This window comes from Genypterus blacodes, unplaced genomic scaffold, assembly GCF_046128005.1.
Source record: "Genypterus blacodes isolate CSIRO-AG114 ecotype Tasmania unplaced genomic scaffold, CSIRO-AGI_Gbla_v1 ptg000076l_1, whole genome shotgun sequence".
In the NCBI taxonomy this organism is placed as follows: Eukaryota; Metazoa; Chordata; class Actinopteri; order Ophidiiformes; family Ophidiidae; genus Genypterus; species Genypterus blacodes.
In genome coordinates this window covers 2,693,308-2,717,176 of record NW_027466885.1, presented here as the reverse complement: position 1 = coordinate 2,717,176, position 23,869 = coordinate 2,693,308, and the positions used below count along the sequence as shown (strand labels likewise).

The window sequence follows — 23,869 nt, the reverse complement described above, 5'->3', positions numbered from 1 at the left end:
TTATTACTTATTAAACATCTTCTAAACCATTTCCTTCCACTGCAACACAGAGAAATACATTTGAACACAAATCAAAATGCCTTAGAAACCCCCTGCTTTCACCTTAAAACAGATAAATACATTCTGTCTGTGTGTTTCCGTGTGTATATGTGTGTCTGTGTGTGTCAAAGAGCACATTACTCACTGTGTGCATCAACACTGTGCCTCAGGCCGAGAGACACTGACAAAGAAAAGAGAGAGACAGTTTTCTTCTGGTTTATTCTTCCCCAAATAAAAAACAAGATCAAGTTTGACCTTAAGCAAGCAACAGAGCGAGTGAGAAAGAAAGAAAGATGGAGGGAGGAAGAGAGAGAGAGAAGGAGAGACAGCAACAAACTGTACGCTGGTGTATTTTGGTACGAGTTAATGTATAATGGGATAGATAGTTAGATGGATAGATAGATAGATAGATAGATTCAATTTCATATATGTTGACTAGAATGAATTGGAAACTGAAGGTCATTCTTGAATTATTATATATTTAATATATTATGTAATGATATTGTATTGTCTTTCTGTTATATTTCTGTCTCTTTGTGCATCTCCCCTTGTCTTTACAGGAAGTTGGCAAAGAAAAGGAAGGAGACTTTGAGTTCCAGACAGGAAATGACTCTAATGGTCAACAATTCTCAACATACAACCGTGGCAGACACACACTCACACACACTGAATGGACGCAGTAAGTGTTTAAACTCACACACACACACACACACATATTATCATGTTGTTTTTAATGAGTCATGCTTACTGAATGATCAGGAGCTTTTACATGGTTCATATCCATAAGTCTGACTGATAAGATGGTCTGAGGATGTCTCTGACTGGCTGACTAGAAGGAGGACAACCAGACAAGGACGGGGTGCAGGTGGAGGTGGGGGTGTGAGGCAGAGAGATACTGCCAGAGGGAAGAAAGAGCTAGATGGTGGAGGTGCGGAGGACGAAGGAGTCGACCTCCCCTCAGGCTTTCACCTCCTCTCCACCTTCTCCTCCTCCTCCTTCTTTCAGTTCAGTTTCATATCATGTCATTTTTTCCCTTGTTATTCTGTTTCTTTACTTTACTTCTCTGCATTCCTGATTTGTCCTTCTAGATTAATGTATTGTCTGATTTGCATTATTCGAATTCTGCCTGTTCTTAATATGAATTCAGTTGTTGTTGTTTTTTTTAATTTATTCTTGTCTCTATTTTTATTACAATGGTGTTCTCATCCTCATTCATATTGTGTTCCTTACACCCAATGATTCGTTCATTTTAATTAGGTGATGAAATTGAGGAAAAATCGGAATCAATCGTGTACATCTGTTTTTCTTTTTTCCTTTCAGCTGTTTCTTCTCCGTCATCCTTCTCAGTGAAGACAAACACCATCAGCACCACCGTCCCCAACGCCTATTATCCAGGTAACACGCGATTAGTGACGCTGCACATACATTTCTGACACTTGGCCAACACTGGCCAGAGTCCTGCACCAAACCAAAACCCGACTCAAGCCAAATCCAGTAGCCAGATATGAGCCAGAGCTGGCCCCCTGGTGGTTCCTGTACTCCGACAACGCGTGCTGGCATTCATACTGAATAAGAGAGTTACTGGGAGATTCTACTAACTCCTCTGCTTCCTTTCTTCTGTTCTGTCTATCTCTCTGTCCTTCTGTCTGCCGATGTGTCCTGATCACAGATCCCTTTGTACCGACCGCCATTCTTGGTGAGGAAGCTTTTCCTTTTCTCTCTCTGTAGGCTTGATGCCATAGCTTCATAGGAAGTAGTCAGGAAGTGGACAGGAATTAGACAAGTAGACAGCTCTGACAGTCTTAAAAAAAGAGGGGAGGCAGGTATAGCGGATGAGAGAGTGAGAGAAGAGAGAGGGTGATATTCTGGCTTCCATCCATCCCTGCTTGCTTCTCGTTGGGGTGCTTTGGTTTCTTATCATTTCTGTGCTTTTATTTTGAAGGCACAAGTGTTTTAAATAATTTTTTTACCATATTACTAATATATCCATTTTTACTTGTATACTTTTGCATACAGTTTTGCTTTTGAGCATTTAACTTTTCATAATATGTCCTTTTAATTTTATTCCATTGTACAATCATGTATTTCTTTTTTATCTGTTTAACAGTTATAGTTTATCAGTTTTATTTTTATTTATAAGTTATAAGATGTGCTTTCTTTGCTTAAAATGTCTCTTTGTTTTATTTTGTTTGTTGTTGCTCTTGTTTACATGTGTTTCTGAAAGTGACGGTGGGCTTCACTCCATCTCCCGCATTCACACATTCCTGCGTGTCGTGTTGACGTCACGTCTGTGTGTGATTTTTTTTTTTAACCTTTGCATGGAAACAACACGGCCACGTTGACTGGGGGACAAAATACAAGCAAACAACGGAACAGCAGGGCAGTCAGTCAGAGGGCGTGTCAGTTAAATGCCCCGCCTCTTCAGCTCTTTGTTGGGATTGTGAGGTTTTGAAAGCATTTATGAATTGTTAGTGAATCTGAATAAAGGCAGGAAGCTAAACGAATTAAAGGGCATTGACACATAAAGAAACCTGTGCCAGGCCAACATTCTACCATGCCCACTGTTCTCCATTCAGCAACCATCAACATGATAAGAACTGTGACAGCTAAAAGACCACACCCACAAACAGTTTAACTCCACAAAACTCCCAACTCCAAAGATTTGATCAAAGAACAAAAACTTTTGTCAATTAACTATGTATTGACAAAGAAAATTAAAATGTAACTTGTCCATGTAACTCTGACCTGCTCTGCTGTGGACATAATGATTTTCTTCATTATTTAAAAAGTCAAACGTTCATTCATTTGTTTACTGTTTGGCCTGAAATCGTCAATTACTCAAAAATAAGCAGAATCATTCATTAAGAATTGCTATTTTTTGCCATAGAATGTAAGCTTTACCTACTGACAAAAGTCCCTAAACCCTGAGGACATGAGGCTCACCTATAGCCGGCAGTACAGCAACCAGAGCATAACTGCACTTATATTTTACAATGTATGCTCATTACTGTCCAACAACAAAACAAGTGTTTAACCTTTATTAACTGACGACACCACCTGTTAGATTTCAGATTTGTTACAAAAGCCACAAGAAATGAAAGTGACACTTTAGTTTCAACTTTGGGTAAAAATCTATTCACAAAAACAACAGAAAACAGAGAAGGAAATGTGTTTTTGAATGCGGGGCCTAAGATTGGTGTCACACCTCTGGTCTGAGACATGCTTCCATTATCCCTTTACTAGTTTACCCACAGGCTAAACTGTGATCGTGAGTGCTTCACTAATTTGCTGCCAGGGTACAATTTAATTCCTGTAGTCTTATATTAGCCGTTAGCCGTGGTGTCCCTAATGTCCAAACAAATGAATTAAAATGGTAGCCCCTCCTCTCTCTCTCTTCAGGCCAGGCAAAATGTTAAAACACTTCCACGCTCCTATGCCACAGTCTACTAACTACACTTTACTGCTAGTCTAGGCTACACACAGCACCAGCACAGTACATTAGCAGAGGTTAGCCAAGCTCTTTTTAAATTCAGTAATTTTCTCCTAGGCTCGAAGCTAGGGCGTATACATTCATGCTAGCTGAGTGTTAGCAGTAGACGATCTATGTCCAGGCTAAAGCTAAAGCTAAAGCAGTATTGTTGCTTAAACCCTGTCTCCTCTCTTCTTCTCTTCTATCTTTCTCCCTAAAGTGCCCATTAATGGTAAGTGGTTAAATTGGGGAAGTGGGCGGGGCTAAAAGGGAGATCTGATGTTGGGGAGTATCTGTCATCACTGCGCATGGACCCACTCCCACCACCCACTGTGATGTCGTCAATTAGCCTGCCACTGCCCCTCCTCCTTACCCTTTTGTTCAAGTGTGACATCACAGCTCCATTTCATGTCCAGCCAATCAGGATTCAGCTCTGTCTTTCTTTCTCTCTCTCTCTCTAAATGGGTGCCCTTGTTGTTGTGGTACACTTTGTGTCATTTGTCCTACACCGTCCAATCACAAACAACCAAGTCCATTCCATTGCCTTTGCTCACCCCATGATTGGTTTAGCTGTTTGGGATAGAGAGTTTCTGATTGGTCAGTCAGCCCCCAGGCAAGCCGATAAGAAGAAGAGTTAGGAAGTGTAGCAGAAGATAGTTAGATGATACTGTGCTCGAGAAGTAACCGATGTATCAGAGTTGGGGGAGGTTAGGGCAATCTAGGATCGATCGTCAACATAAACAATGGAAATCTCCCTCTGTTTCCAATACATATTCAACTTGTGTCAGGATTTTTTTTAGAAATGAGTATCAGGATCTGGAAGTCAATACCTGGATTCAAGGAAAATAATGTAGAATTGTTTTTTCACAGTGCAGCCATAAACGCATAGTGTAGAAGGTTTATTTGGTTCCAGGACTCTGAACTCTGCTCCTTTCACACTGCTGCTCTAATCCAGAACCAACACCATAACACATTTTGGATTTGGACCAGTATTGATACCAGACTAGAGTGTAAACTCGGCCATTTGATACCAAATTCTTCTCGACTGATCTGAATTATGGTCTATACTGATACCAAGCAATCTTGACCAATACTGACACCAAGCCTTGGATATTAGACTAGACCGGATCCAAATCAGTAATTCGTACCAATTTACTAAATCAGTATCATTTTTGATTGGTCATTTTTAGATTCCTCATTATTACAGAATCTCATTTTGGAATCTGCCTGAGCAGTGTGAAAAGAACCCAGCTCCAATCACCATTCTCTCTGCAGTCATGTGATGTGATGTGAGCCATTCATCTGTGTTGTCATGGTAACAACATGGTAGCCATGGATGTTGACCGGCTTTTTAAGAAATGTTTGTGCTTTTTGTGGATAAATATCTTTTATATAACATTTATAAAAAAGTAATCTTAATTGGAAATTCTTTGCTAACCCAAATTAAAACAATTTATTCATGAATGAAAATTTAATGATTCATGATTTATCTCTTTTTAATGATGTGTTAATTTATTAATGATAATTTTAAAACTAATGAATTAGTTATTCAGATGTTTTTTCAAGGTGTTGTTAATACCATTTTAAATGTAATCTGTGTCGCATTCTGGCTAAAGACCATCTTTCCCCTAAACAGCTTTGAAAGCTGCTGCTGTGGCTTCAGCTTGTTCACTCCATGTACTGATCCCTTGATCCATACATCATGTCTGTGTCACAGAGCTGGGGTTACATATGTACATGATGGTCTGACTTCTTGTACCTCCACCTGTGTTCCCCTCCCCCTCTAGATGACAGTCATACTATGACCAGTGAAACCAGTAGCTTGGTCCAGTCCCATTACAAGCAGCGGGAGGCCGAGCGGGAGGCATTGCCCTATCAAACGGCTCAGCTGCACCCGGCAATTCGTGTGGCTGACCTGCTGCAGCACATCACGCAGATGAAATGTGCTGAGGGCTACGGCTTCAAGGAGGAGTATGAGGTGAGGGAGCAGTAACACACAGCTATTACCAGCAGTAGGACTAATATTCATACTAATGACAGTAGGAGCGGCAACAATAGTAGTAGTGGGAGCTGTAGCAGTAGTAACACAGTAGCAGTAATTGTAGCGGTTGCATTTTTTTTCACAATACTCAATACAATACTTTTCATTCTGTTTTATTTTTTAATTACGTTTTTTAAATCAAAAAATGCTTCACAACAGAGATTTAAAGTATAAATCATTGTGTTTGCAATGATTCTCTAGAAACAGATGAAGCACCTTAATTTTTTGACTCCACACACAGCAATAATGTCCTCACCTGACACATGCCTTGCATCTTGTGATTACTTGTACCCACCAAAAAAAGTTGAAGAATTCAAACAAAAACAGAAAGCAATGATTTAAAAAATTCTCTTCTACCTATACTTAGTTGAAAATAGCACTGCTTACCTGTGGGAATGTTGTTTGAACATTACACAGTCTTACATTGCCCCTATCCCAACATTTCTGTCATGTGTTGCAGGCATCTAATTTAGAATCACAACCAAAAAAAATTCAAATCACTGCTTTCTGTTTTTAATTTAACCTTGCTTCAATTTTGTGTTTTTGATTTTGTGTGGTCTTAACTGACTAATCCCATTATTCTGAGTGATTCCATGATTGCCTCTGGTTTTTCCATATTAGTAACAACAACACTAGTAGTGGTGGTAGCAGTTAACAGTAACAATGAAATTAGTAGTAGCAGGATCTCTCCATTCTCTTCATCCCCAAATTATCTTTGTGTTGTTTCTGGAAGCAACCTAATATGTTTTCAATGAGAACAACTGTGACACTTAAGACAAAGTGAAGATCTGATAAATAGGCGGTGGAATAATTAGACGGAAGCAAATAGCATTGATCAGAATCAAAGAGAAGCAACAAAACAAGCTCCTCAGCGGAATCACTGGTTGCCTGCTAATGACGGGAGTTGCTTGCAAGGCTTTTCACAGTGGTCGGTAGGTAATCACAAAATATTTGTTTAGACTTTGCTAAGTGGTTGTTAAGGTGATATATGGTTGCTAAGATATTCAGAGGTGGTTGCTGTTACATCATTCTCAAGGTTATACAGGGTTGTTTTAAATGTGTGTAGCTATGTGATTACTGCGTGGTTCCTAGATTGCTGGTTGCTAGTTTGTTATGGTGGTCAGGGTGGTAGAGGTGTTTGGTTCATTGGTGAATGTTATGGTGAAACAATGAGCAGTATAAGTAATCTGAACACTAGTAGTAGTTGTATCATTGCTCCAGTATTTCTGATATTTCAGCACTATTGCTCGCATAAGCAGCAGTTTAAGTTGTAGTGTTAGCAGCGGTCTCAGCAACCTTATTAGTAGCATTTTTTAGCCGTATTTGCAGCAATGCTATCGGGAGTGGTTTGATGATTTGCAGACAGGCTGTGTAAAAATCTGTACAGATTGTCGTGTTTTAATTGAAATATAGAGTAAATATTAATTATAAAATGCAAAATCGTCAAAATTCACAAACAGAAACATCAAATCTTTTTTTGTGATTTTGTAGAGAGAAGTATTGCAGTAAAAGTGTTTTAATGCTGTCTGTCTGTCTGTGTGTGTGTGTGTGTGTGTGTGTGTCACATGTTTATCCATTTTCATCACGAAAACTTACTAATGGATGTTACTTACCTGAACACACACACACACTCTTATGTACACACACAGACATACACACACACACTCATACGCATACATTATAGATCTTCCTCTTAGCTAATGGGCCAAAATAGAAAATGGCTTGTGTGTGTTTTTGCGTGTGCGCACGTGTGTGTGTGTGTGTGTGTGTGTGTGTGTGTGTGTGTGTGTGTGTGTGTGTGTGTGTGTGTGTGTGTGTGTGTGTGTGTACAGGATGTATAATGGATTAGCCCTGAGGGCAGCCCACAAGCAAGCAACCAGACCTTAACATGCACAAACGCATGCACACACACTCACACACACATACATACACACACACACACACACACACACACACACTCAAAGAACATTTTTCAAACTCCATTTGCAGAAAGTTAGCACTGAAGAATATTTCCAGTCTGTCTTCCTCTCTGTCTGAGGACATTCCCAGGTCTTCACTCGTCCTGATCTGATTGGCTGTTTATGACAGTTTCCTGTTATGTTAATCCACGTAAACATCCTGTGCTGGTTTTTGAAATGTGAACGATCCAGCTGAGATTATTGTGGCTCTGTAACATCCTGATCATGTTTCTGATCTCTGCTGAGAGTCACATACAGTGTGATGGTAAACACACATGATGCACGGTCTGTGTGAGTCCTGTCTCTGCTCTTCAGTGTACCAGGAACACATTTCAAAAGTTTGACTCCAACACCAGTAAATAAGATGGCAGCATTGACTGATTGATCTGTTGTGCAAATTTTCATCTCAAATATTCTTTATGATTATACAGGGAAGTGAAATCATCAAGAACAGTAAGTTATATAAGTATGTAGTGTGTGATTATATTATCTTGGTTGAAGCTAAAACATCTTTACACAATGGTGAGTGAAGCTGCAAACTGACATATATCGAAAATCAGAAATCTGATCAATGTTAGAATGATGGAGGGCCTGATGATCCCTCCATGTTTCATGGGATCAAACACACTAATGAACTGTGAAATGCTTTTACCAGATCTGAAACATCTAAATGTGTGTGTTTTTACACTTGACTGGATCATCAATAAAAGATGGTGAATTAAACATTTATTTACATTTTGAATAGAGGCTCAAATTGCTCATTTTTATTTATGAATAGTCTCTCAATATTTCAAATCCTCAACGTGGATATACTTAAGAAAACAGAAATTTTAATTCTGAGGAGACAAGATTTACTTAACTCAGACTAAACTCAAATCAACAAAGTCTTTCTTTTACATGGCCTCCCCTGTAAATTCCTAAACTGTGCTCGAATTAAACCGGATTTTATTTGTTAAGCAAGTTATTAATTGTCAGAAATGTTACATGGTTAAATAACTGTTGGTTAATGATGATTACAGTCAAGTGTTGCTTTAATGGTTTGAGTTGAGGTGATGAATACAGAGCAGACAGCTAGCTGATGACTGTTATCTCCCTGATCCCCTCCATGCTTCTCGTTAACTAATTAATCTGATTGGACAGCTTAATGAGGTAAGACACCTTCTTGGTTTTCAGTTAATCATATGTTCTTGTCCACTAGATTTGATCGTGCTCTTTGATTCCTTACGCCTGTTAGCACCCTTGCCCATGTCCAGTGTAACTTACATTAGAGTGACGGCTGCGAGGATGCACACACTGACCTGTAATTGATCTGAGCTATTTTGCTCATGCGTGAACCTAAATGCTCCCTGTAGACTCTTGATCTACTAGTGCTCAGATCTATTTACGGTTACCGGAGCATCTTCACAGACGTCAATCTTTGAAGTCCCTTTTGAGTACCTACGTTTTTGCAAACCCAAGCTAAGGGACCACCCATTGGTCCGTAGGCCCATTATTCCGACACCCCAATAGTCCATATCGTCTCATTGCACCAAAAGCCCATTAGTCCAACGGCCTCTTATACCGAGGCCAAAGACCCATGACTCCTAAAATACACACGCAGACGTGATCCCATTATTTATAGTTATGGTTCTGATTAGGTGATGTGATGGGGCTACACGTCTGTCTCCAGCTTTTAACAGATTCAAGCAGTCGCTGAACTGAATAAGCACATGGAGAATTATTTCTCATATTGCTGTTTTATTTATGAACCGCCATTATTCTTACATATTCTTGCTTCTCCAAACAACTGCCCAATGTCCGTGAATATCTGAAAGTGCAGCACTACGAGCACATTAGTGTTAAATCACTGTATTTGTGCCCAACCTACAGTGTATGTTTCGCTATGTGTATCTAGGTATAACCTTAGACGTATTTGCATTGTTCAACTGGGATGTTGCTGGTTCATTTAAATACTGTTTGTAATAAGTGTGAGTGCATTTAAATCATGTTTAAAACCATGTCTGGGCAGTACAACCTCACAGTGTGTCCACCCAATTGAACCCCCATGCCATTTAACTAATACCTACATGGCCTTGAAAATGGAGATGCATTCAAATTGTGGACGGACAATGAAGTTTCTACAACAATTGACTTTCCAAATCACACTAGTGCCAACTAAAACTCCAAAAACATGTAGGAAGTTGCATCACATTCTTTTTGTCCATGTCTGATGATGCAACCAGGAAATCAACACTAAAATTAAACACACACTTATTGCAAACATGATTTAAATGAAAAAGCAACAACCACATTAAACAATGCATAAACACAATGTTATACCTAGATACACATAATAACATAAAGCAAAACATACACTGTAGGCTGGCCACTCCAACAGTGATGTTAACACAAATGTGCTCATCCAACTGTGTTTTCAGATATTTGCAGATGTTGAACAGCTTGTTGTAGAAGCAAGACGATGTAGGAGTAACAATGTGAGATAATTCACTTCATCAAGTGCTTGAAACTGTTAAAACCAGCAGTCAGTGAACTCCAACAACTCAAAGTTTGTATTTACTGAGCATTGTGTATTTATGTTTGGGATATGAGGCCGTCGGTCTAATCTCTTTCAGTCCAATGAGACATTTCTCATGGCATGGCACCCTCAAGCTCACACCCAAAAAGTTAATATGGTTTCAAAATATGTTTATGTGAACCATGTTGTATACACTTACAGTAACTCAGGCACATGTTTGTCTGATCAACCTTTGATAAGAAATGATCAGTGTTTCTAATGTTTGTGTTTGTGAAAGGTCAGGGTGCCAGAGTATCCGTCAGTTGTGAGGTTCACTTTAAATTTACAAATCAACACAAACTTAAGTAGTCAGTTTAATTGCCAAGACAAATTTCTTGAAACTATGCCCCCATTTCCCAAAACTCACTAAAACTGCACAGCTTGCACACTCATGTTCACAAACCTCAAACTTCCATGTCGAAACACAACTCTGCTCATAACCATATAATCTTAAATCCAAAGCAAACTTTGCCTTCAGACATCACAAAAAAGCCATCAAATACACACACACTACCAAATAGCTAATACACACTGATGAGATCAATTTCAAACTCTCCCGTAAAACCCCTGATCTGCAAAAATAAGAGTACTGATGGGATTACAGTAAACCATCCATTTTACACAATAGGTGCATCGGTAACTCCAAATTAAAGTTACTGTGTCTCAAATGGTAAATTCTTTGATTTGCTTAGACACTTTTCTTGAAAAACCTTCATCCATTTTCTCAAAACTTTAAACACAAAAACCAACCTTCAAGCTACATTCACAAAACCCCTGACTTTTCTGGCAAAATCAAACAATCGCCTCGTAACCATTTCGTCTGTGTGTGTGTAGCCAGTAAATATGTAAACACTACAGAGCATTCATTGGACACTACATCGAAGAATTGAGAACACAGCACCCAGGCCATGTAGTTACAGACAAAATGTTATTAAATATGCAGTAAACACATTTTGTATTTTCAGCACTTACATATAAATACAGTAAGCCCAAAGAACAAAGAAAAGTCTAAATGAACAGCACTTAACAGTCGACTCAAATGTGTTGTACTTCTTTAAATACACTACAATATTGTGCAGTCTATAGTTAATAAGAGGCTAGTAGCAAAGGATTGGACTGTAAGCATCAGTATTAAGTTGAGTAAACACTTTCTTGCACATACTGATATTGTAGATCTTTGATCCTGACTTAGCACACTCTCTTCACTCTGTACACTTACTTCACGGGTGCCCTGTGGTGTTGAAGGGCAAAAGTACAAAGGCTGACACTGTTGATTCCTTCAATGTTTATATTGTCTTCAAGAACTCTTTGCTGTATTTCACAAAGTCGGATGGCATTGTTTTGATGGATCGCATCAACAATGAGAGTCTCTTGCTGTTGGGAGAACAAAGCATTCCTTCTACCTGCATGTGGTCTTCCTGCAATTGTACAAAAGAGAAACTGCACCTACAAACATATACATACCGTACAAATACTAAAGGACATTACTTCTATACATGAATTTGTATGACGAGAAAGGTCTTTCTGTACTCTTTGCGCTGCTTCACTCATTGTCATTCCATGAACAGGAACTTGGTCTATCACAGTTGCCTGAATTTCATCTGAAATTACTGTTCTTGGTCTTGCTCTTCCTCATCCACTTCCTCCTCGTCTGCCACCCCTTACACGTACCCTCCCTCCCTTCCATTGTTGGTATCAGCATTCAGTGCACCTGTGCCACCAGTGCACTCTGAACTGGCTCATATTCTGAACAGTTGGTTTGATCACATCATTCGAAAACAAGTGTGAACAATTATGAGTTGTTTGTGTGTAAACGATGACAACTGTGTCACAGTGTGTTACCTGGACTTGCTTAAGGTTTTGCCGGGAAAAAAATGGTTTAGGCCACTGAGCATTTGCTTCAGAGAATGGGGTTTAGTGTTTTAGCAATTCAGAAAAACTGTCATACAATACACAGCAAAGTTAGAGAGCATTATGTAAAATACCACCTTTTATCCTCTCTGAAAGTCCGGACTTGAGAGGCTACTGTGAAGCGGCTCAGATTCCCAGCTTCCCTCATTGACATACCATCAAGAAGGACATGGTCAGATAGAGTTGCAATAATCTCATCACAAACTATTAGTCTCCTCGCCCTTTCCATTGCCCTTCCACTCTCTCCTGTGTCCTCTTCCTCTTTGTTGATCCACTGTTTAAAAACAAGTGAGCTGACCCATGGCCCCATCTATCCTCAGGTTCAGATTGGTGTGGGAACAATTTTGACTCTCAGTGTTTCCACCTGGGGAATTGTGTGTGAATGGTGTGTGCAGACAGTGATATATGAAGTTATATGTATGTAGAGGTAGGGTTTAGTGTTTATAGTTCTGGCAAATGGGTCGATGGCATCCTGGTTTGGGATGTTTAGTGAACATGCCCCTAAACTGTAACTATGGGCTTCTGTATTTATCAAAACTCATCACTGCTCACAAGCTCACATATAAAGACTGTTCATGTGTAATTGATTAAAGCTGCTTTTGGATTAATGATAACATTAGGACAATGACTTAGCATTACATTTACACATCATTCATGTAAGATCACCTCTAACCAAAATCTCCTCTGCATATCAAGCACATCAGCTTTGATCTGAAGGTCAGTCTGTCAGTTAGAACAGCAGGTTTGCTTTGTAGCCATCTTAAATGAGCATTGCTAATTTAACATCACAATTGTATCATTATGCCGTATAAAGCTCATTATCTTTCAACAGTTTGACTGAAACACACACACACACACACAGCATATGTGTGATGCTGATGTCTAAAAAACCTTTATGTGTGTGTGTTTCATTGAGTTTGTGTGTAACAGAGAAGAGGGAGATAGAAATTGTGTTAAGATAAAAGGCTTTGAAATTGAGAGAGAAAATAAAAGAATAATGTATTTTCAAGAGAATAGAGAGTTGGGTTGGTAGGTTGTTTGATCAGAGGAATGAAATAGTCTTTGAGACAACTACACTGGGTCGAAACCTGCCTGGTTACCATGGTGAATCATTTGTCACAACTTGCAACACCGATGATGACCATTGATTTGGATTCCGATTATATCACCGACCCTATTCTAGTGTAGGCACTTGTGAGACATGTTCCATCTCAGGTTTGTCCAGCTGCCACAGTAGCTGACCAAATGTGAGGCACAGCATACACATACAAAACTACATGGTTTGTTTACATGAGCTGTCACTTTGGTTTTCGTTCACTGAGATTCTCTATCATGTCCTCACAAAGGCACAACTACATGTAGCGAGTGTCTCCCTAACTACTGTCTCATCCATATTTTTCTGTTCATCTATTTTCATTGAGTGCAAAAATGACTACAAGTCTGTCCTCTTTGTTTTGGTTGACAACAATCAACTGTTGCGTGAGTCTGTGGTTGTTTGTGTGTGTGAATGGAATTTTGGGATTATAGCTACAGTCCAGAAGGAAAAACGATCTTGTAATTGATGCAGTTAGACAGCGATTAGTCAAGTGCACATCATAATGTCAACAACATCACAGAAAAACAGAGTCATAGTCTTTAAATCTACACAGAGCCACCAGCTTCTGTCCTAATGTTAGCTTAGGCAAAGGAAATGTTAGCATTAGCAACAGGGTTAGCATCAGCATGTTAAGTGATTTGATATGAAGAGCCGCACACACGCGCACACACACACACACACACACAGTGCCAGCAGTCATTAGTTCATTCCTTCCTTCTATTCTTTTTTCTTCCCCTCTTTGTTCCTCTCTGTCAATCATGCAAAACTGCTTCTGACAGTGTGTGTGTGTGTGTGTGTCTGTATTTGACATTGCTCACCTCTCAGTTTGATGGATGTTTGGAGCTGTTACGCTGCTGTCACTCACACATACACACACACAGACACACACTTCTGTCTCCAGGGATTTTAATGAGATGCGCAGAACGACCCTGGAACTCTGTTAGAGATCAAAGTGTGTGTGTGTGTGTGTGTGTGTGCGTGCGTGCGTGTGTGGGTGTGCGTGCACTCGTGAGTGTGTGTGTGTGTGTGTTTAACTCACCAGTAAAGCAGACAGATATTTTACAGCTAGGTGGAAATATAATACTGCCAAATGTTTCAGCATGTTCACAGTCATTTTACAGTCTGAGTGTATTATTTAAATGAGAGTAAACATGTCAGTGTGTTCATTTGTGTTGTTATGTTGTCTTTGGTTATCAACTTTTTCTGACAACAACAGCAAAAGGAAATGAACATGAAATAAAGAAGTGGAGAAAACAAGCAAGAAATTGGTTAACCACTGAACTGTGCGTGTGTGTGTGTGCGTGTGCGCGCGTGTGTATAGTCAAGCTCTAGCTTTTGTCTGAGCCCCACTTTCATAATTGGACTTAATCATCTGTTCTGACCGCAACACTACGTGTGTGTGTGTGTGTGTGTGTGTGTGTGTGTGTAAGCATTTGTGGAAACAGAGATAAGAAGTGATAATCAAACGTATCCACTAAATTATTCATAAAGCTATTCAGAGTTTCATCACACAGGAACTGTTTGTGTGTTTTAACCAAATATTTCTTTACTGTCTGCCTGTCTGTCTGCCTGCCTGTCTCTGTGCTAATCTGGATGTGTTCTTCTTTCTCCAGAGCTTTTTCGAGGGGCAGTCTGCTCCGTGGGATTCAGCCAAAAAGGATGAAAACCGCATGAAAAATCGTTACGGCAACATCATCGCCTGTACGTACAACAACACGGTGGATTCATAAACATTTTTGCTGACTCTGTGGGATGAGATTATTAGACCTTTAACACAACTTCATGTTTTCATACACTTTCAGTTTCAGGGGTATAGAATAAGTCCAGACTAGATCTAACAATTCCAATAATGTAACATTGTATATAGTAGTTATAGGAGAACTAATTAAGCCGGGACGTCCCCTTAAATAATGCAAGAGCAGATTTGTGCGTCCCAGATGAAGATCAGAATATCAGCAAGGTGAATGTAGAGCTTAACCTCTTTATTTAATCATCCTCACAAGCTGCCGATCCCTTCTGGGACATCCTGATCCTGATCCAACATGGCTGATATGTTCTTCTACAGTGATGAGCTGACACAACACAATGTTACTCTGCTCAAAATCAAGACAAGACATTATAGCCAGCTGCTTTAACACGTGTCTGGATTAAATGTCCTCTAGAGGATGTTTGTATCTGTTCTGCCACGTAATGTTTGCATGAAAGGGTTTGAAATTCAAAACATCACAGGAACAGAAACTGTTACAGTAATGAAGCAGCTAACATTAGTGGCAGATGTATCAATGCATCTAGTGTCCGTATTGTGCTTATTGTTTTGAACAGCTTCAGTAGTATATCAAGAAAAGCAGAGAATCAACTGCACTGATAAAAGTAATATTAGCTGAGAAATGTTCTCAGTGAACTTTGTTTGTGTTGTGTTGGCACCTTTCATCTGGGTATTTACAGTTTATTGAATTGAAAACTTGTGCAATATCATAGTACCAAACAAACTCTATCTGTGCTTTTGTGTGTGTGTGTGTGTGTGTACGTGTATTAGACGACCATTCTCGTGTGCGTCTGCAGCCTCAGGATGGGGAGAACGGCTCCGACTACATCAATGCTAACTACGTTGACGTGAGTAACACACACACACACACACACACACACACACACACACACACACACACACTCACACTCACACACAAACAAGGTTGAGTTCATTCAGTTTCAAACCCTTGGCTGCGGCCCCTGAGAGGGCCCCTAACCAATCCCCTCTGCTCACACACGTAAACATATACACCACCTCAGTCAACAATAACCGTACCAACGTAATCATCAGGCATAGTTGTAACCATTAATCTCCATGTTCAGAAATGCCACATAACCCTAATGCAGCAAGTATCACAATGAAAAAGCCACTCTGCACTCAGATACACATCTATTACACTGTAAACAAAGATATGAAGGTCGGCAGGAACAAACACTTACCACTGATGACATCATTACACCTTTATCCAGGCTCTCTTTGAGGTGAAATCCTTCTAAGGTCCTCATAATCGAGTTTTTTCACCAGATCACGACTTAAGATATTCAGGCTGATTCCTTTGATGGAGCTCCTCGGCCTGATTTTAGTAATGTCTACCTCTCACAATGAGCTTCCTACTGAGGCGTCGGAAATTGTAAGGGTGAGCGAAATCTATTGAGCAATGTCGTCATTTGAGGATACACTATGGAGCAACATTAAAGGCAGGTGTATGTACATGAAACACACAACACACACAGCGCAAATTGCTGCCAGAGGAGAGTGTCGTGCCTTCGCAATTAGCGTGAAATGAACATCTAATTTACTAAGGTTGCAGCTAATTACACAATCAGCTATTGGGCCTGTCTATTAAGCACATTTGATCCGTCAATACGAGTTTAAAAGACTCTTTTGAATAGTGGAATCTGTCCAATATGTAGCCCTCAACAAGCTCATATAATAAAATGACATCTTATTCAGTGATATTGAAGTAGAAATGTCAGATGAATAGGGGGAAAAAAAAAAGGGAAAAAAATATCAAAACATTTTACAAGGACACAATTCAACCTCAGCTGCTACAAACTGAATTTAGGCGTCTATTACGAAAAGAAAATCAATGCAACAGGAGTCACCAGAAGAGCCACCAAGGAATTTTAAGAACAAGACGGCCTGACAGACAAAGGCGAACCAAAGAAAAGGTTTCATATCACAAATCCCGAGCCGCTGCAACCGGTGGACTCCTGTGTAGTGAATTGAATATCTTGTTTTCATGTAGGGAAATTGATTTATCTGTTTGTGCACCATGACAGTACGTTCAGCAGCTGGGACAGCGTGCGACACAACGCCGACATTAGCTCACTTGTTCTTCGGAGGCCGAGAAATTTCACGCAGAATTGACCTCGGCTAATTGCGTGGCCCGAGCGCCTGTCGGAAACACAACACATGTGTTTTGTAGAGCGGAATGTGTCAAGTCTTCATCCCAAACCAGCATAAAAGGCTCAGCACATCTGTCGCCAAGTTCCCTCCTGACAGAATCACGTGTTGTGCTTTTACAAAAACTGACAAGCTGAATTGGTTCCTCTTCCAAGACAAATTGCGAGTCTGGATTTGAGTCTGCGGCATGTTTCATGTACGTCACTTAATGCTAAACTGTTAAGATGACGCAGAGAGCCAAGATCTTCACAGGTGTCTTTGTAGACCTGTGTCTGTCTCCTCATTAGCAACCCAGAAAACATCATCTCCAGTGAGACTGAGTGATAATCAGCATGTTTCTTTCTTTCCACTTAACATGTCAGTGCTCATTTGCTTTGATTGCATCTCCTCTTGTTCAAACCGATGGTTTGGACGGAATAGTCTTCTGTCGGCGAAGTGATCCAGCAACAAACAATGTTGTAATCCAGAAAACAACAGTGTGAAACGCGATTGCACCAATCTAAGAAGTGTGGTTGCTTCCGTGTAGCTCACAACTCACAACTGCTCACACAACTTAACAACAGAGAACAGTGTTAACAGGTGCCCAGCAGGCCACATCGATGGAGTGAAGTTACAAAGGACAACAGGCTGGGTGATGCTAATGGCTCCAAATACAGCTAAACGGATGATGCTGATTGGTTGAATAGGGCTGATGGACTGTTAACATCCTCCAGACGGGTGTCGGTAGAATAAGCATAAGAGCCATTCGTCGTTTGAAGGTCGATTAAAAATGTCCTGGTTGGTTTGTTTCCATGGCGGCATGATATTAGCGGGCACGGATAGTGTTGACTGTTGTCTGTGTACACAAACAGTGCAAACAAAGTGTTTACTCCTCTCTGCTGAGAGTCACCGCGGTCGTAATTTTGCCTCCATGCTGAGGAGTGTGTACGCTCTGCTCTGCAATGTGTATGGAGAGTAAACTGAGCCGAGATGTGTTTGACAGCTTATCTTTGAATGACATCCAAATGTCTTTTTCTTTTCTTTTCTGTTGTTTTTCTTTTTTCTTTTCTTTTCTTTTCTTTTCTCAGGGCTACCACAGACCCAATCACTACATCGCCACCCAGGGTAAGAAGTGTTTTCAGTCCATGTTAATGAACTGTGATGGCTCAGACACTTCAGAGGTGAAGAGTTAAAACAGTTAGCGCACGCACACACACACACACACACACACACACACACACACACACACACACACACACACACACACACACACACACACACACACACACACAGAGCGCTCTGCAGAAATCCTCTTGAAAACACCTGAATGTTTCCAGAGGCATTGCTGTGTGAACATGAATATAAAGCGTGTGTGTGTGTGTGTGTGTGTGTGTGTGTGTGTGTGTGTGTGTGTGTGTGTGTGTGTGTGTGTGTGTGTGTGTGTGTGTGTGTGTGTGTGTGTGTGTGTGTGTGTGAAAAACACTTGAGGACAGGAATGGATTATCATGAACTAATTAGCTCGTCAGAACACGGGCTGTCAACGGTGATTAAAAACATTTGTGTGTGTGTTTATGCATGTATTTGTGTATGTATGTGTTCTTAATTTGAATTAATTAAAGGAGTCATTATTATTCATGTGCAGCTCTGCCTGCTGATCCTCTGTTTAATGATGTGAAGTTTACGCTCTGTGTGTGTGTGTTTGTGTTTGTGTGTTTGTTTGTGTGTGTGTGTGTGTGTGTGTGTGTGTGTGTGTGTGTGTGTGTGTTTAGGACCCATGCAGGAAACGGTGTATGATTTCTGGCGGATGGTTTGGCAGGAGAATACTGCCGCAATTGTCATGGTAACCAACCTGGTGGAGGTGGGACGGGTGAGTCCCCACACACATACACACATACAGACACACACACACACACACACACACACACACACACATTTATTGTTTTGGCCATCTGTTTCTTTTTCCTCTCTGATGAATTTTGGGACTGTATTTCCCAGAGTGCATTTCTCATGTCTCTCATTACTCTTTGTTTACTTCCTCTTGCTCTCTCTCTCTCTCGTTCTGTCTCTCTCTCTCATTAGTGGGTTCGTTAATGTAGTGGTGGAGGAGGGGTAATTGCTTGGGTCTCCAACAGTAGAACATCAGATCAGCTGTTCTTACTGTTTAGCCTTGGAGAAATCTGTCGCTCATCTAGTGAGAGTCAGTTATGGACATTAAAGCAGTTTTCCATTGAGCTGGATGATTGGAAATCTTAAAGCTGCAGGGTACAACAATACTTTGGAAACTTGTGTTAAGTAGAACTGAGATCTGCAAAAACCAGCCGCCACATTGCAATATTTAATGAAAGCAAATACAAAGACATGTTCAGATTAGTGCCTGTGGTTTAAGAGTTTTAGGTTTTTGTGTTGTTTTTTGTGTCCCAATTGGTTTGGTGTGTAGCGTTGCATTGAAGCTACACGCGTGAACTCTTTAACATGCAGCCTGAATGCGGGGCAAAGCATTATTCACAGAGCATCTCTCTCTCTCACTTTCCTTCTCAAACTGAAGGATTTAAATCTGTTCCAGATAGCTCAACACACACACACACAGATACACACACACACCTGCAGGCATGCTCCCTGTCCCAGCTCTCATTACCCAGAATGCACCAGGGATCTGTTCCCCCTCTCCAGGAGAGCCGCAGAGGGGGATTCTGGGATAGATCAGGCTGATTATCTTCCTCTGTCTCTCTCTTTTACACACAGACACACACACACACATACACACTGTCACTTAATTCTCTCATAGTTTCTTTGCGCCCTCTCCTCCGCTCACCTCATTGGTTCCCATAGCGACAGAGTAATTAGCTCAGTACTAATTAGGTGTTAATAAGGAGGTGGGGCGGGGCCTCTAATGAGATTTTAATATCAGTGTGTTATGTTCAGTGTGTTTATTGTTTTTATGCGTTTTGGTGTAATTAATGAGTTAATTAAATCCTTTGTGTGTTTAATGTTAATAAATAAACAAGGGTTCCATATGAGTAATGTGTGAGTAAAGCTGTGTGTGCTTATGTCAATGCATATGTCTGTGTGTGTGTGTGTGTGTGTGCCTGTTTGTATTTAGGTGAAGTGCTGTAAGTACTGGCCTGACGACACAGAGATTTACGGGGACATGAAAGTGACGCTGATTGAGACACAGCTGCTATCGGAGTATGTGATCCGGACCTTTGCCGTGGAGAAGGTACGCACACACACGCATACACACACTAAAGGTGAATCGTACGCAAAACACACACCATAAATGTTAAATGCTAAACCTCTCACACCTTTGGATTCATGCATCTGCTTCTGCCACCCAAACATTCTAATCATATTGTGGTATTTGTTAGTGTATTCAACATTCTATTTACCTTCTTTGGCCTATGTAATTATCTTGACTTGATAGTGCACCGTGTTCTACACTTGCAAATTGACCTTTTACTTGGCATGATTGCTGACCTTGTAGTTGGCACATGAAATGCCATTTGATTTTGAATACGTGACTTTGAGATTACCTTTCTGTGTGTGACTTTTTGCTTCAGCTTGTTTTTGAAAAATTGATAAATGGCTTACATATTCCATATCCCATCACCTGACTGATTGATCTTGAGCTTGACTGTGACTGTGATGTCTTCAAGGCTCATTCACTCACTCTCTCTCTCTCTATTTCTCTCACTCTCTTTCTCAGAGGGGCGTGGCAGAGATCAGAGAGATTCGACAGTTTCATTTCACTGGTTGGCCAGATCACGGCGTTCCACTTCATGCCACCGGCCTGCTCGGCTTCATCCGGCGTGTCAAGGCCAAAACTCCACCCACCGCCGGGCCTACTGTGGTGCATTGCAGGTATACTTACACAATAACACTAATTATTCATATCAACTATTCGTTTTATTGTGTTATGACAATGTGGGAAAACTGTGTGTGTGTCAGTGCGGGGGCGGGTCGCACAGGCTGTTTTATAGTTATTGACATCATGCTGGACATGGCAGAGAGAGAGGGCGTGGTCGACATCTACAACTGTGTCCGAGAGCTCAGAGCAAGAAGAGTTAACATGGTCCAGACTGAGGTACTTACACACACACATACACACACCATACATACATATACACACACGAAGGAAGCTCAAGTGATCTTGGCCTTGTTTGCCTAAGCTGGCTCCACTAAATCGAAACCTTTAATCAGGGATAGTCGGTATCACAAAGCCGCTAATCAGCACGATTTGTTCATGCTGACCTTCTTAATGCGGAGACGTGGGCACGCTCATAAAAGGAGGCGTGTCTCCAAACAGAAGCCCATAGGAACTAGATGGAACAGTAACATGCAGATATGTAATCAGAGGAGCTTGTGTGTTTGCATTGTCCTATTTTTTATGATTTTATATAAAGTGCACTGAGGCATTCATGTCAAATACACTTTGAATAAAGCTGGGTTTGATCTGACTCCACTTGCACATTACAAGTTGTCTTCAGGGTAATTACTGTATCTTGTTGATCGAATATCCTTGTGATCGATACCTTAGATTAAGCATTATTCTCATCATTACTGTTTTAGTTGCAATTGTGGTATCTTGAAACACACAGCTAAGCAAGTTAGAAGTAAACATAAATGTCTGCTTTCTTCCGAGAATCTGTAGTGTTGGTAAAAAATATCCTCGGGGGATTTAAGCACCGCTTTATACGGGGAATCCCCCTAAAGATACGCCAAGGGGATTCTGCAGGTAAAATGACACAAATTTCCAAGCAAAGTAATTGGTCAAGAGGCGGTGCTCCAACAAGCCCCGGACCAGAATTCCCATGGAGTATCAGTTACTGTGGCGACCAAGAGCGATCAGAAGTGAGGAAGAATCGTAATACGGAAAAAGCTGACTTGAGCTTCAACATAGCCGACTAAGACCTTAATCGGGCCTCACAGCACACGGCCCCTAGTCCCAGATTATTGCTGTGGTTGTTGTTACTCAGGTTGTTATGTGGCTTCCCAAAAGGCTGTGATGTCATCACACAGTGATTGACAGGAAGTGACAGATAGGGACGAAGCAATGACCTTTCTCTGTCGGTTGAACTTTTAATGTCACTCATCTGTTTTCCTCCTCCACCAGCTGTGTGCTGACATAAATCATTTATGACTGACATTTCAGCAACACCACTCCTGCCAATCAAACATGACGAGAAGGCAGGAGGAAATCATCTGTGTCACCTCCCCTTCTCTCTCTCTCTCTACCAGGAGCAGTATGTCTTCATCCATGACGCTATCTTGGAGGCGTGTCTTTGCGGTGACACAACAATTCCAGCCAATCAGTTGCGCTCAGTTTACTATGAAATGAACCGATTGGATCCTCAAACCAACTCCACTCAGATTAAAGAGGAGTTCAGGGTTTGTATTTAATTTATTGCTTTTTTATTGGTCACAGATCAGTGTGTGTATAATGTGTGATTTAATGGACTTTCTCTGCTCAGTTACACTGCGTATCCCAGCATGCACTGGGAAATAGTAACAATAGTTGTCAATGATAGTAATAATAATTGATGTTGGTATTGTTATTGTTTAACATTGTTATTAATGTTGGTTAAAGAGAAATGTAAAAATGTTTTGGTATTTCTGTTAATATTTGCACAGAATTGGTTTTGGTATTGTATTGATTTTAACATTGGCCTGTGTTTCATATTAGTTTAGTTAGGGTCGATAGAATCATTTAAGGTTAATTAATATTAAAATTGGTATTGATTTCGCCTATATTAATGATATTTTTTAGTTTAGTTTTAGTTTGATATTGATTTTCAATTTAGTAAGGATTTTGACATGAATCTATAATGATGTTTGTTTTGTATTAATATTAATATTGGTATTGATATTGTTTTATATTGATTTCCAATCATTGTGTGTGTGTGTGTGTGTGGGGTGCACATTCATGTTCAGACTCTGAACATGGTGACCCCCACATTGAGGGTGGAGGACTGCAGCATCGCTTTGTTGCCTAGAAACCACGAGAAAAACCGCTGTATGGATGTCCTGCCTCCAGACCGCTGCCTGCCCTTCCTCATCACAATTGACGGAGAGAGCTCCAACTACATCAACGCTGCACTGATGGATGTACGATGCACTCACTAACACACAGCCATTAATGAATGTTTTTTTTAAAAAAACACACACACATCTCAATCAGATACCATGTATTTGTTTTTGGCCATATTCAGAAAACTTTCAATAATGATATTTATACCAGTTTGGTGAGCAGTGCTGCCAAACCCTGTACCTGTGATTTAGTTTAGTAGTGAAGGAACAATGTTGACAAATGTGCAGAAAGTAGAAAAAACAAATCATGAATCTGCCTCAAAATGTGATTGACTCTTCATCACTGAAAGTTCAATAAAGGTGTTATCAAATTCCCTCCATTATAGACAGACTAACAAACATAGATATAAAGATAGCCTATTGTCAATACAAAAGCATGTAAAGACAGCACAAAGTCGTAAGGACACATACTTTTATCCAGACTGTCCATTTACAAACACACAAAACTGAACAGAAACAGAAAAACAGAAAGTGAGAGGAGACAGACAGACAGACGGAGAGGGGGGGAGCATTGGTTAACATTAAAGACAGCCGTCTCAGCGTCTTTCTGGATTAATGGAGGTTTTAAAACACTTCAGCCATCTGCAAATACACACACACACACAGTCAGACCATGGTATTATCCTGTACTGCTATTCTGTAAACAACACCATCACCATGGAGACCACCAAAATACCCCAGACCACAGTGTTTCTCTGTGTGCGTGTGCATGTGTGTGTGTGTGAGGTAGAGAGAGAGAGAGAGAGAGAACACGCTAATGGAAATATAAAGGCTGATATTAGTTGACATAAGTTTCCTCTCCAT

General features: G+C 40.4%; 1 protein-coding gene across 1 annotated transcript in view; it reads left to right on the top strand.

Moving 5' to 3' along the window:
- LOC143006736 (receptor-type tyrosine-protein phosphatase mu-like) overlaps nucleotides 1-23,869 on the top strand; it is a 94,717-nt gene that overhangs the window by 63,511 nt on the left and 7,337 nt on the right. Inside the window, 12 exon segments of the mRNA XM_076157991.1 lie at nucleotides 600-718; nucleotides 1,360-1,434; nucleotides 5,296-5,486; nucleotides 14,682-14,769; nucleotides 15,605-15,681; nucleotides 18,070-18,106; nucleotides 18,751-18,848; nucleotides 20,082-20,198; nucleotides 20,685-20,839; nucleotides 20,927-21,062; nucleotides 22,217-22,366; nucleotides 22,910-23,083. Of these exon segments, the coding sequence (XP_076014106.1) occupies nucleotides 600-718; nucleotides 1,360-1,434; nucleotides 5,296-5,486; nucleotides 14,682-14,769; nucleotides 15,605-15,681; nucleotides 18,070-18,106; nucleotides 18,751-18,848; nucleotides 20,082-20,198; nucleotides 20,685-20,839; nucleotides 20,927-21,062; nucleotides 22,217-22,366; nucleotides 22,910-23,083 (1,417 nt within the window).